At 57.8% G+C, this 12,709-nt stretch overlaps 1 protein-coding gene across 1 annotated transcript in view; it reads right to left on the reverse strand.

Moving 5' to 3' along the window:
• Nucleotides 1-12,709, reverse strand: part of CCDC33 (coiled-coil domain containing 33) — a gene marked incomplete at both ends in the record, with an annotated part of 105,945 nt that overhangs the window by 25,837 nt on the left and 67,399 nt on the right. Inside the window, one exon of the mRNA XM_084240123.1 lies at nt 11,165-11,344. Coding sequence (XP_084096249.1) covers nt 11,165-11,344 — 180 coding nt within the window. The remainder of the gene's footprint in view (nt 1-11,164; nt 11,345-12,709) is intronic.

The following is a 12,709-nucleotide window of genomic DNA, read 5'->3' on the forward strand; positions in this document are numbered from 1 at the left end:
GAGTGTGTGTGTGGATGTGGGTGGTGGGGGGTGGAGGGATAGGTCCCAGGGGTACCGGCTAGGTCTCTGGTCGGGGAGGGAGGAAGACCCAGGCCTCCTAGGGGGTCGAAGGAGGCCTAGACAATGGGTGGAGAGGGGAGCAGGGCCTCAGGGCAGGAGAGTTAGGGGGTGGGGTGTCCCTTCTCTCTTCCCAGGGCTCCACCTTAGCCCTTGCAAAAACAGGGATGGGGTGGGCAGCAGAGCAGGAGGGACCTCTTCTCCTAAGGCCCTGGTACAGGAGATGGAAGCAGCAGACCGCAGTGGCTTTCTTGGGAGGCTGGCACCACTGGGCAATGCCTGAGGGAACTTCTGGGCCAGACCCAGGCCTATGGGTCCCCATGCCTGGAGCTGGGCCACCTGTCTGCCTCTCAGGTGGCCCAGTGGGGACGCTTGTCCTAAGTAGCAAGACCTCTCCTGGCTGGTTCCCCCTCTTGCCTCCTGCCCAGGTCCAGGTTTCCTCCCCAGCTGTGGCTTGCTGGAAACTGCCCCATATTTTCTCCCTCGCTTGGTAGCTTCACAAAGTGCTTCTGCGTTCGGGCTACTGGGCACGGGTGCCAGGAATCCGTGTGTCAAGCTTTGCCTTCAGAACCTGCGCCTCAAGGTAGTGGGTCCCTTCAGAGCCCTCCGGTGTGTCACTCCAGTGCCCTTTTGGCCCCTTGTAGTTGTGACTGGCCCTCCTGCGTGCCAGGGAAACCTGCTGGGGGAGGGGGACCAAGTGGGCAGGAGGGGCCGTCTGTACGGTCAGCTCCCCGACTCTAAGCCAACTTCCTGAGGGGGCCCCCATAGGATAGGCAGGAGGCTGGACTTCATCGTGGCCTCCCTTTGGAAGTCAGGCTCCCGGGGGCTCCCCACCCCTCAGGGGAGGAAGGAAGATGTCTCCTGTCTCCCAGAGGGTCCAGGGGAGCGGGGCTCCAGCTGCCAGGCCCCTGCCCTTTTTGGCCCTTCCAAATCCCGGAGCCCCAGTTCAGCTCCTCTGGAGGGGACACCACACGAGGTGGATTTGCATATCTGAAGTAAAAAAAAACCAACAATCCAGCCGCAGCAGCTTAGCGCCATCAGGGCTGCTGAGCCCCCTTTTGTCTGTTTGAGTAAGAGCTGGCTAAAGGCTGAAGGATAATTAGTCCCCCGAGGCCACGCTGTCCCCCTCCTCGATGATTTAAAGGTACAGCCCACCCACTCACCCCGCGGCTCCTGCCCACCCTCCCCTCTGGTCTGCGGCCCTCCCCAGCGCCCCTCCCACCCAGGCCTGGGTGCTGGCGGCTCTGGGCACCGATGTGGCTGGCAGGAGCCATGAATGGGGCATTTTATCTGATTAAACTGGGAGTGAACTGGCCCTTCTCTATTATCTTTGGACCTGATTGGATATTTCACACCAAATGCAGTGAGTGTGTGTGTGTGGGGGGGGGGGGCTGTGCATGGACTGGGGTTTTCTAGTCCATGTCAGGAAGAAATTGGATTGTACTAAAAAGCATTTAATCTGCGCTCAGGAGTACACCCTAAGAGAGTCTCTGGGCTGCCAGTGGGGGCTGGGGACAGTTCTGCTCTTAGCCTCTGACGAGAAGGGTTCCTCCCCTGAGCCCTGGGCATTATCGGCTCCTGTCCCCCTAGGACCACAACCCTCCCCCACAGCTGAGGAGTTGGGGAGGCGCAGGGCAGGTGCCCACCCAGAGCATGAGCATCCTTCTAGACCACAGCCTGGGCACCTGGGCACCGGGATTCCCTCTTGCTTCCAGGCCCTGTGCCCCTGAAGGCGACAGTGCACCCTTTTGCACTCAAAAGAGCTCATGAGGCTGACACTGAGCCAGGTGGGAAGGAAAAGGGGCAGGTGGGTGAGGGCCGGGTTTGGTGGCCACACAGAATCCTCTGAGGTTGCTCCTAAGGTCTGTTTGTCAAGGCAGAAGAGGAGAGCATACTGACTCTTGTTCACTATGGCTGGATCCCTAACTTTTTCTGGTCTGGAATTTAAACTTGGTGTGTAGATCCGTGTAAAGGTTCTGGTGGGGTTGGGAAGAAACCTGCAGCCACAGGGCTGTTTCGGTGTACACTAGGAAACTGAGGCAGCCCTCCACGCACATGAGTCAAGCCCCCGGGGCTCTGGACTTCTGAGTCAGGAGGCTTGGCCAAGGCCAGGCCCTGGGCCCTAGACCCCAGCCCGGGTAGGAACAGAGCTTTCTCTCGTCTTGCGTTGAGGCCCTGGAGGGCTACTGCGCAGCCAGCAGTTTCCCCAGCTGTAAAATGGGATGGTCGCGGGGAGTCCTTCATCAGGACCATGCAAGAATGAAATGAGAGTATGATTAAAGTCCTGGGAGCTGCGTGAGAGTGCAGTAAATGTCGATGGAGACAATTAGCATTATTAAAAGCAGGGGAAGCAGGCAGTATGCAGAAGGGTGAGCCCTGTTTTCCAGGTTAACAAATCTCTCCCAGTCCCCCCCTGGCTCTGCAGTCCCCGCCCACCCTCACCAGTCGATGATTCAAGCCCTCAGCAATTTATGGCCTCATCATCTTGGCTTTATTTACCGAGAGCTGCACTCCCACCGCACCCACCGCCATTTAATCAGGCACGGGATGGACGGACCTTGCCCTGGTCATCTCCACGAGGAGCCGGGGTGCTAGGGAGTATGCTGTCCTGCCTCTGCCTGCCTGTTTGGCCAGGATGAAAGAGGTTCTCCTCAGGAGCAGAGGGTACTGACACCCCAGAAGGAAGGGGGTCAGCAGAGTAACTGCTCAAGTCAGCAGCCAAGTCAGAACCGGAGCCCCGGTCTCCTGACACCCCTCTCATCCAACTATCTCAGTTGCCCATTTTCTCTCCTTCTAGGGGGGCCTCTGTCCAGTGGATCTCTCCTGCATGTCTCTTCTGAGCCTGATCTTTGGAGGTTCTTGGGGAGAGGCTCTGATTTGGGTGATCAGCGCTGTGCCACCCAGTTCCTCAATTCTCTCCTCCACACACCCTATGACATTCTCATTCTTATTTTACAGATTAAGAAACTGAGGTCCAAGAGGGAAGGGACTAGCCTGGGGACCCCACAGTGCCTCTGGGTGAGACCCAGCTCAGGGGCCCACCGGGGAGAGATGGACACGCATGCACACATGTAATCTCCACCTGCCAGATTCCAGTAACCTTTGCTTCCCTCCACCAGCAAATCAAAGCTCTACGGCAGTTTCCATATTACCCGCCACTGACAGGTGCCTCCGTGGTCCTCTGCATGGGGCCAGCTCCACTCCCCTCTCTGCTCCCACACTCTGAGTGGACTGCCCAGTTCCTGATGAACTGGGGCTTCCTGAGGAAGGAACTTTGTGGGGAGCCATCTTTGTATCCCTGGCATGTAGCTTGGGTTGGGGCGCAGGGTCTGGGGGTGCGAGGGGAGGGCCTGGACAAGGCGTGTAGTTTGCCCCTTTTCTCCCCAGTTTCCAAGGACCACAGGAACAGTGACTAGTAATCAGCCTCCTGCACTAAATATGCAGGCAGCCCTTTACAGCTTCCTGTGCACTCCTGCCTACCCTCTCGTGAATTCCTTTTTTTTTTTTTTGAGATTTATTTATTTAAGCATACAAGAGGTGGGGTACAAGCCTGAGGTGGGGGGGTGAGAGAATTCACCAAAGACAGAGTGGGGAGCAGAACAGGCAGACTGACTGAAATACACTGCTGAGGGGAGCAGCAGGCAAGACAGGAGAGGTCTGCTGCGCCATGTGGGTTGCTCCAGGCTGGCGGGGGATCGAACTCGTGTTGCAGAGGCTTTGGATTGTTTTATAGTGCTGTGCTCAACCCCCTGTGCCACCAGGGAGGCCCCCCTCTCGTTAATTCTCTCAAAAGCCTCAAGTTGGGTTGGGGGGAGTATTCCCTCCACTTAACAGGTGATGAGACAAGCCGAGAGGGGTGGAGTAATTTATCTGAGGTCACACAGCTCTTGAGTGGTGATGACAGGACTCAAATCTGCTAGAGCTGCACATAAGAGCAGAGAGGTCTTCAGGGGGCAATGACAGGGCTTGGTACCTACTGAAGCTCCAAAAACTGCCTAAATGAATAAACGGCCTAAGGGCTGGTCCCAGCTCATTAAGTCAACAGGGAAGAGAGGCAGCTGGGGGTGATGGTGTGGGGGACACTTGACCCAGCCCTCCTTTTGCTCCAGCGCCTCTTCTGTGTTCCTCCAGCACTGTTCATACTTAAAGCAGAGCTCCTTCCCCCACCAGCCCCTGGGGTGCTGCCCCCTTCTCACCAGCTTCCCCAGGCTGTTTCACTGCCCTTGGCCTCTGCAGACTTCTCCCTGGTTGGGCTGGGGGGCTTTCTCCATGGAAGTGTGTCCCCCACTCCGTCCACTCCCTGATGTTTGTGGGGCTCAGAACAGGAGTATAAGTGGAGGCTCCCAGCTTGTGTCTACGTCCCCTGCCCTAAAAGCCACGCCCTGCACTAGGGTGCACCCCCTTGGGAGGATGGGTTTTGGGAAGAGACCCGCTCAGTTCTCAGAAGCGAGCACAGGTCCATCGGGGCAGGGGGTTCTTCAGTCTGGGTCCCCAGAGAGTGATCTTGAGCGGTGGGGCTTGGGCTCCTGTGCATTTATCTGGTCCTGTGCTCTGGGGGGGGGGGGGGGGGTGCGGAGGGGGGGGGAGGCAAAGCTGGAAGAGGAGGCTCAGAAAAGGCCCTGGAAATCACCAAAGGAGGCACCCGCTCCAGTCCTGTCTAACACGGTGGGCCGTGGTGTCCTTCCCGGGGGCGAGGCGGCCTGCCCCTCTGGTCAGGGGGCCAGGAAGAAAGCCAGTTCCAGCGGCCAGAGGCTTCTGGGTGTGGGCTCCACCCCAGTTCCAGCCCCAGTTCCAGGGGTAACGAGGGGTGGGGGGCTGGTGAGCCCACGAGTGCGGGAGTCTGTGCAGTGGGGGAGGGGAGCTGGCCTGCAGGGGGCCTTGCTCAGCCGCTCACACGCAGACGCAATCAATCGACAAACGCTTAATCTCTGCAAATTGAAGCAGAGCCGTAAATATCCGCTGCGTCCCGCAGCTGAGTTATGGAGTCTCGTTTATTAATCTCTTTAGTCCCAGGTGATGGATGGAGGGGAGAACGGCCCACCAGGGAGACCGAGGGCTGGGGGAGGGACGCGGGTCAGGGGTCTGGGAGCAGCCCTTCTGGAGAGGGGGTCAGAGGCGAGGCCCTGGGCTCCCGTGTTTCTGCCACTTTCACTCGCGCTCTCCAAGGGCCCGAGCAACAAGCCTCCTGCAAAGGGGACAGCCCTTGACAGTTGCCCGCCCGGCCACCACGTGCTCCTCGCCCCACCACCTTGGAGGACATTGCTCCTCCCTTAACCCAGAGGCGGGCTGGAGAGGGGCAGAGATTTAGCCAAGCCTGGCCAGCGCTGTGCAGATGACAGGAGGGGAGCACGGGCCTGCGGGAGAGACCCCGGGACACCCTTATTTTTTCCTTCCCACCTTTCCCCTCTCCCTCCCCTCCCTTCCTCAAATGCTGGTAAGTGGGCTCACCGTGCTGCTCTCTCTGCCAAGCCCTGGAGCTGTGATGATCGCACCCTCACAACTCTTTATTTTTAGAAACCCCCAGTGTGGGCTTGCAGGGCTCCCAGCTGAGGGGCAGACATGCAGGTGAGGAGCTGAGGAGGCTGGCGCCCCCAGAAGCTTCCTGCCTGGGGAGCTGGGCCTGGGGGGCGGGGAGTGTGATGGCACTTGCCCTTTGGTGGCCTTGGGGTCAGGTGGGCAGAACTGGGTGCCTGGGGAGGTGACAGGGACAGGAGACTTGTGCCCAGGGGCACAAGCACTGGGCAGGGGAGTTGGGGACTACGGAGATGGAGGAGTTGGAGCAGAAGGGGTGACAGCGGTGCTTGGGGAACACTTTTGGTGGGTGGAGTGGGGTGGTGGGGACACAGTCAGGGTATCTGATTGGAGGCTGTTGAGGTGGTGATGGCTGTACTTTCTTTGTCTCTGTTTCTCTTACCTCTCCTCTAGTATTTTCTGCCTCCTGAGATAGGCCAGTAGGGACCAGCCCCAGGCACCTGGGCTTTGTGATTCCATCACCCGGCTGCTCCCAAGTGGGCTGTGTCCATACTCAGGTGTCTGTGCAGGAGGCTCCTGCTCAGGACTATTACCTGCCACCAGGTGGTGCCAAGGGCTTGAGGCCTCACCGGTCTGCAGCTGCAGCCCTCATCCTGGAGGGAACCTGGGAGCACAGCCAAGACTCCTGTGACAGAGCGAGACTCTGGGGGTCTTGGCAACATCTGCTCCAACTTCCTCTCTGAACAGAGGAAGGAGCTGGGGCCCAGCAAGGGAGGTCAAGGTCATTTCAAGGAGCAGGTGTGAGGACAGTGTGGAGCCAGGCCGGGCAGGGGAGGGATCACTCTACATGGCCTGGGACAGCCTCTTCCCAGTTTGCCTGGAACTATTTCAGATTTGGCGCCGCGAGTCCTATGTCCTGGGACCTCTTGGGCCTGGGCAGACAGGGAGGGATGGTCATCCTGGAGCCACGCCAGGCAAACCCGCAGGGCTGGGCTCACAGGAGTCTCTGCTCCACTGCCAGCCTCTTCTAAAGCCCCTCACCTTCCAGGTAAGCATATCCTGGGCTGCAGATGGAAAAATCAAGTACTCTGAGCCACGCTGGACAGGAGTGGCAGATCCAGTGCCCATTCACTGCCTGGGAGGGGAGCCCCTGGCTGGGAGGCCTGCCCTTCTGGCGTCTAAGACCCCCCACTTCCGATGCAACTGGGTGACCTCAGAGGAGCCCCAGTTTCTGTGACCTTCCTTTTCTCCTCACCCCTGAAATGTGGCCTTCTTTCTTGGGGAAGGGGTATCCAAAAGGCGGACGTCAACCTCCCACCCTGTTAAATGGGGCGGAGGGCAGTGGCGGGAGCGGGCTGAAGTCACATGCGATCAAAGGAGCATTCTGGGGTCCAGAGGCTCCAGAAAGGAGGCGAGAGCAAAGCTTCTGCTCAGAGGGGGGTGGGGACATGGGGATGGGAAGCGGGGAGCTGGAGGGAGGAGGAGAGGCTTTCAAAGAGCAAATGAAAGAAATGAGTTATTCCAGTGTGGCGACGTTGGAAAAACACTGAATCTTTAAACAACCCTTGTCAATTATTCATTTCCTGGTGTGAGGGCCCTCTGGTCTGCCACAGATCTCCTCTGAGCAGAAAAGAGGAGAGAGGGAGGGAAGAAGACAGGGAAGAAGATTGGGGAGCAGGGGAGAAAGAGAGGAGTGGAGGGAGCCATCAGAGAGAAGGGGAACAAGCCTGCACTCGAGTGTCTGCACTGGAAACACGAACACACACTTCAGGAGTAGCACTGAGTGCCTCTGCCTCTGTTTATTCAAAGCACAGCCACTACCTCCAGGAAGCCTCCCTTGCTCCTCTCATGCTCCATCTCTCATTTACTGAGGGCTCCTGGGTGTGCCAGCAATGCTGGCTAAGTGTGGCACTTAAGCAGATAGCTTGTCTCAGTCATGCCCTTTTGTCCCTCATCAAATATTTATTGTGTGCCTTCTCTGTGTCACTCATGGCTCCTAGGCTGTGGCCTGCTCCGCTGGCTGGGGAACTTCCAGAGTTCAGGGCCTTGGGGTCCTCCTTCCCTCGCCCCTGCCCTCTGCACTGATGGGCACCAGGCAGGGGCACGAGGTGGGCTCAGAGGATCTGGGGGATGCGTACAGGATTTTAATGTTTGGAGGGTCTTTGTGTTCAGGATGACTTTTTAAAAAAGATTTTATTTATCTATACAAGAGCTGGGGTACAGGCCAGAGATGCAGGGCAGGGATGGTAAAAGGATTCACCAGAGACAGAGCGGGGAACAGAACAGGCAGACTGACGAAATACACTGCTGAGGGGAGCAGCGGATGAGTCAGGAGAGGTCTGCTGCGCCATGTGGGAATCTCCCTGGCCAGGATTGAACCTGCGCTGCAGAGGCTATGGACAGCTCCCTGGACACCAGGGAGGTCCAGGATGACTGTTAACATCTCACCCTTCACAATTAAAAGCCCACCTCTTCCTAAAAAGACTTCTTGGGCTGCTCAGCAGGGAGGTTAAGGCCTTCTCTTGCACTGCACCTGACCCAAGACCACAGCCACGGCCCCTGAGCCCAAGGGTCCTCTCGGGACCAGAGTTTGGCACCACAGTGACAGAGCGGCACTGAGGAGGTCTGTGTCAGTCCTGGTGTCCACACAAAGGGAGGCTGGGATGGGAGAACCTGTAGGACTGCGGCTCAGGCGGGCCCAAGGGCACATGAAGGGGAGGGCGCCCTAAGTGGGGTGGCGGGGGTGGGGCTGGCAGGACTGGCAGCAAGGAGCATCTTGGCATCCTCCCTCAGAGAGGCCACAACCCAGCATCCCCTTCACTCCCCCCCTCTCCATGCCCCCCGCTCTTGGAGAGAAACCGTTCCATTTCCTATTAAGCCAAAGTAGATTCTAAAGGGAATCAGAGGCAAATTCTTTCTGGGGCTCTGGGGAGCGTGCCCCAAGACTAGACGGGACACACACTCGGGGCATCAGGGGACATGAGTGTCACAGCTGGACACAGTGTCCAAGAGTGAGGGAGCTGGTTATCGGCTCGTGCCCTACACGACCCGTGTCCCTGGGGCACTGCTGCTCGTCCAGGCTCCGCTGCTGGACAGAGTCTCACACCTTGTGAAGGTGCCGTCACCACCCACACGCCCTAGCGCCGGTGAGGGCCTCCCGCCACTTGTGACTCTGCTCGTGGCCAAGCTCCTGGACGCGCCTTCCTGCATCCTGGCGTGAGCGACATCACGGCGGAGTCGAGCCCCCGGCCATGCGATCGCGCTCGGCTGCTCCGCGGCCGCCTTCTGCTGCTTGTCACTGTGTCTCCTGGTTGCAGGAGCTCGTCCATTGCTATGTAATTTTGTTTGGTTGCTATGGAGCGGTGACCCACAGCCACCTGGCTGCTGGTGATTGTCAGGGCGCTGGCACTGCTGCCAGCCACCCGCGTTCCGTGGCTGCGACTGCGCTCTGCGGCCACGCGCGGGTCGGTCCTGCTCTGGTCCTTCAGGGCGCCGCTACGGGTGGGAGCTGGAGCCGGGGCCGGGGACTCCACTCGGCAAAGTGTCGGGGGTGGACTAGCTAGCATGACCGTTCTGAGCCAAGAGAAAGGTGTGGGGGAGGTTTGGAAGAGAGGCAGGGAGAGATGAGGGAGGACGGAGGAAAGGTTGTTGGAGGCTGACGGCCGGGGCGGAGGGTAAATGAAATGACGCCAAGAGTCTGGAACAAGGAGGCAGCAGAAAGAGCCTGGCATGGGCTGGGCTGGGCAACAGAGCGGGGCAGGCTCGCTGCCCTGAATACTAAGGGGCCCGGTGCTGTCAAGTTGGCTGAAGGGTGCAGGGCTGGTCTCTGCAGCGGCTGGTGCTCACTTGGCTACGTGCAAGGCAACCTGGGACAGCATGGGCAGGAAGCCTTGGCAAGGGGCCGTCCTAGAGATGGCCTGGAGCCCCGAGATGAGGCCTCCAGGGTGCTCTTAGTTCAAGGACTGGATCATGGTGGCTGGGAGAACCTAACCACCTAACAACAAATGAGGGAGAGCAGGGACTGCCTGTGGCCTTGCTAGGCATCTAGCACGGGGGCAGGTGGAGGGACCAGCCGCTGACGGGAGAGCTGGGGTGGCAGGCTCCAGCTAGAGTTCATGGACACGCAACCAGCAATGTCTCGGATGGCCTGTGTGGGTGGGGCGGCCCTGAGTCCTTGTTCCTCCTCCAGGGGGTCCTGTCTCTGTACCCTCAGCCACTTGTTTCTCCAGGGGCCCTCTGTCACTCACAATGGTTACTCATCCCCTGCTCAAAAACATCGCCTCCTAATGGCTAGCTGCCGGCTCCTCCTTCTCGACGGTTTAATCATTACAAGATCAAGACTAGCTGGCCACCCTCCCTGTGGTCTTAGAACATCCTTTCAGATATCAAGTGCATATATAATATATGGCACTGACATTGACCAACTATCACATCACCCCGTATTCAAGTGGAATGTAGAGGTTGCTCTGAGCTCTCTGCAGGCTGGGGGGGAAGGTCATGACCTTTCTCCTTCCTTCCTGTCTGCCTTTCCCCTTCCGGGGCACCTTCCCTGGCCTTTCGGCCTCCTCCCTTCTTCCCATCACTGCCTCTGCTTAGACGCACAGGGTCAGGCTGCGGGGGGCAGCAGGTGCTGATTTATTCATGCTTCCCAAAGTCTCGAAAGCATGTTTGAATCTGAATCTTTATTTTCTATTCAAGTGTTGGCAGAGCTGGGAAGGTCTGCTTCCCCCCGGGCCGAAGGTGAGTGCGGGAGGGTAGAAGGTGGGCCGTGAGTGCCCTGGCCCCTGATGGAGGGCCCTGCTCCAGGGTGGCAGGGGGACCCTCTGGGAGGATCCTGGGCACAGCCAGAAGACAGACCCCTCTCAGTCATCCTGTGGGACGTGTTCCAGGAAAGTGCAGAAGTGCCAGGGGAAGATGAGGAGGCTGTCAGTGTACAGGGGCGGGTTCTGTGAGGAGGAGGCCCCGGGCTTCCTTCTGAGCCAGCGGCGTTGGCTGGGGCCTTTTCTAAGGACCTTCCAGAGCAGCGTTCCCCATGGGATTCGCTGTGGACGAAGGGAGGAAATCACCAGGGTCCCGGGCCAGCACCTCAGTTGGGGACTTTGGCTGGGCTCTCCTTTTGGGGACTGTTCTTTTGCTCTCTGAATCAGGGGGCTTGGACATAGCACTGGCCCCTCACAAATTAAGACGCCACCTTGGTCACCTGCATCAGCCCTGCCCAGCACCCGGTCGTGCGCAAGCAGGAGACCAGCCAACCCCACGGTCAGGGAAAGACTCTGTGGCTAAAGACGGCGCCTCTTCTCCCAGCCCCCCCTCCTCTCGTGGAAGTTAAAGCTGATGTCTCAGGGGGCTCACCCTGACCCCACGGACATGCTCCCTTCTGAGTTGATGACCACCTGAGGCAGGCAACCCCGGCTCACAGGGACGCGGGAGTTTGTTTTGAAAGAACGCGTGCGGAAGTTTCATGCAAGAGGCGAAGAAATTGAAATGAAGAACCTGCACCTTGTACCAGTATGACTTTGGGGTGACTCAGCACCTGAGGGGAGGTCTGCCTGCCACCTGATGAGTGGAGCAGGCCCGCAGGCAGCAGTCAGGCCCCTTGCCCGCGCCCCCCTTGGGCCTGGAGGGAGACACTCACGGTTTCACGGTAGGTCTCCAGCACCTGAGTGTCTTCTTCTGTCTCCAGAGAGGATGTGATGGAGTTTGCTGTGGTCTTGGACCAGGACTCACGGATGGTTCCCAGCTTCTCATCTAAGATCTTGGGGTCCAGGATGGGCAGAGCCTTGCTGTTGCTTGGTGTTAAGAAGTTTTCTGGCCTCTGGGAAGAGAAGGTACAGAGAAATGCCTCTGTGCCTGTATGTCATAAACACAACTTCCAGAACCCCAGCTTCTCCTCTTCATTCAGGAGAATCATGCCTGGCCCATCTGCCTCCTGCCGCCGGACCCCTTAAACACTGATTCCCAACGATGCTGTCCTTGCTGTTCCTCTAACCAGTGAAACTCCTGCCTGCCCCTGGGCCTTTGCATCTGCTGTTCATGGACCTTTACACAGCTGTCCCCATCGCTCAGGTGGCAGCCCAGATGTGATCTTCTCAGAGAGCCCCTACACGTTGAGACAGAGGCCCAGCCTATCAAAAGGAACTTCCTCCATTACACTCTCTAGTCACAGTATCCCCTTGACTGTACCCGTAGTGCTTATTTACTAGAAAACTAACTTTCAAAAAATGTGTTGACTTGTGTACTGGCTGCCTCCCTCCGCCAACACCTGACCCTGACCCCGTAAGTTACATGGAAGCAGGAACCTTGTTTTTCCCTCGTTTCTGCCTGTGTGGGTGCTCAACAAAAACTTACTGAGAGAAAATGCTGTGTCATCCATGACTCCCACCCTCGGTGTGTGTAACAGCTTCTAAAATCTCCAAGTGCCTTCGATACCCCTGGAGGTGTAGACTCATCTGCCTGCCAGCTTCCCTGGCATTCCCCCACCGCCCATTAAGATTTCCCTTTTCTCGCCTCTGCTGGGCCTCTTTTTCCTTTCATGTCCTTTTTCCTCTTCTCCTCTCCCCTTCTTGGCGTGACCGTCACCCTCGTCTCTGCTTGTCTAGAATTCAGTCCCACTGAAATCCCAGCCCCTCCAGGAAGCCTTGCTGGTCTCCACGGATACTGGCAGCTTTTCCCAGCTCTCCCAGCCGGGCAGCTAATTCTCACTGCTCACTCGCTTCTCCAATTCCAGGCTTCCTTGCCATTTTTGTTTTCTGACCAAGCTTTAAGTTCCTCAGGCTTAGGGATTGTCTTATGCCCCACTGGGGAGAAGTTATGAAAATCCATGGTTAGCCCTAAAATCTGTCCATTGTTCAAAGGATCATGCAGTCTCAGGGCTTGTAAGAACCTTAGTGGGGTTTCCCTTCCACCTGCATCAGCTATTGGAATCCTTGTTGTGGCTTCATGGCAGACACTTCACTGTCTAGAATGTTGGACTAGGAGCAAACAAAGCAACGGGCCGGTGCCAGCCAGGACAGATGTGCTCAGGGATAGAGGTGCCTGCCTAAACGTCTGCCCTTGAACAGAGCGAGAACACTGCAGGTGGTTCTCTCTTTAAGAGAGCCCTCGGTGTGAAAAGCCACACCTATGAGCCAGAGGAACTGGGGACAAGGACCCTGCACTTTGGGACTGGGATATTTTAAAT

This window comes from Talpa europaea (assembly GCF_964194135.1).
Source record: "Talpa europaea genome assembly, chromosome: 8".
Taxonomy (NCBI): Eukaryota; Metazoa; Chordata; class Mammalia; order Eulipotyphla; family Talpidae; genus Talpa; species Talpa europaea.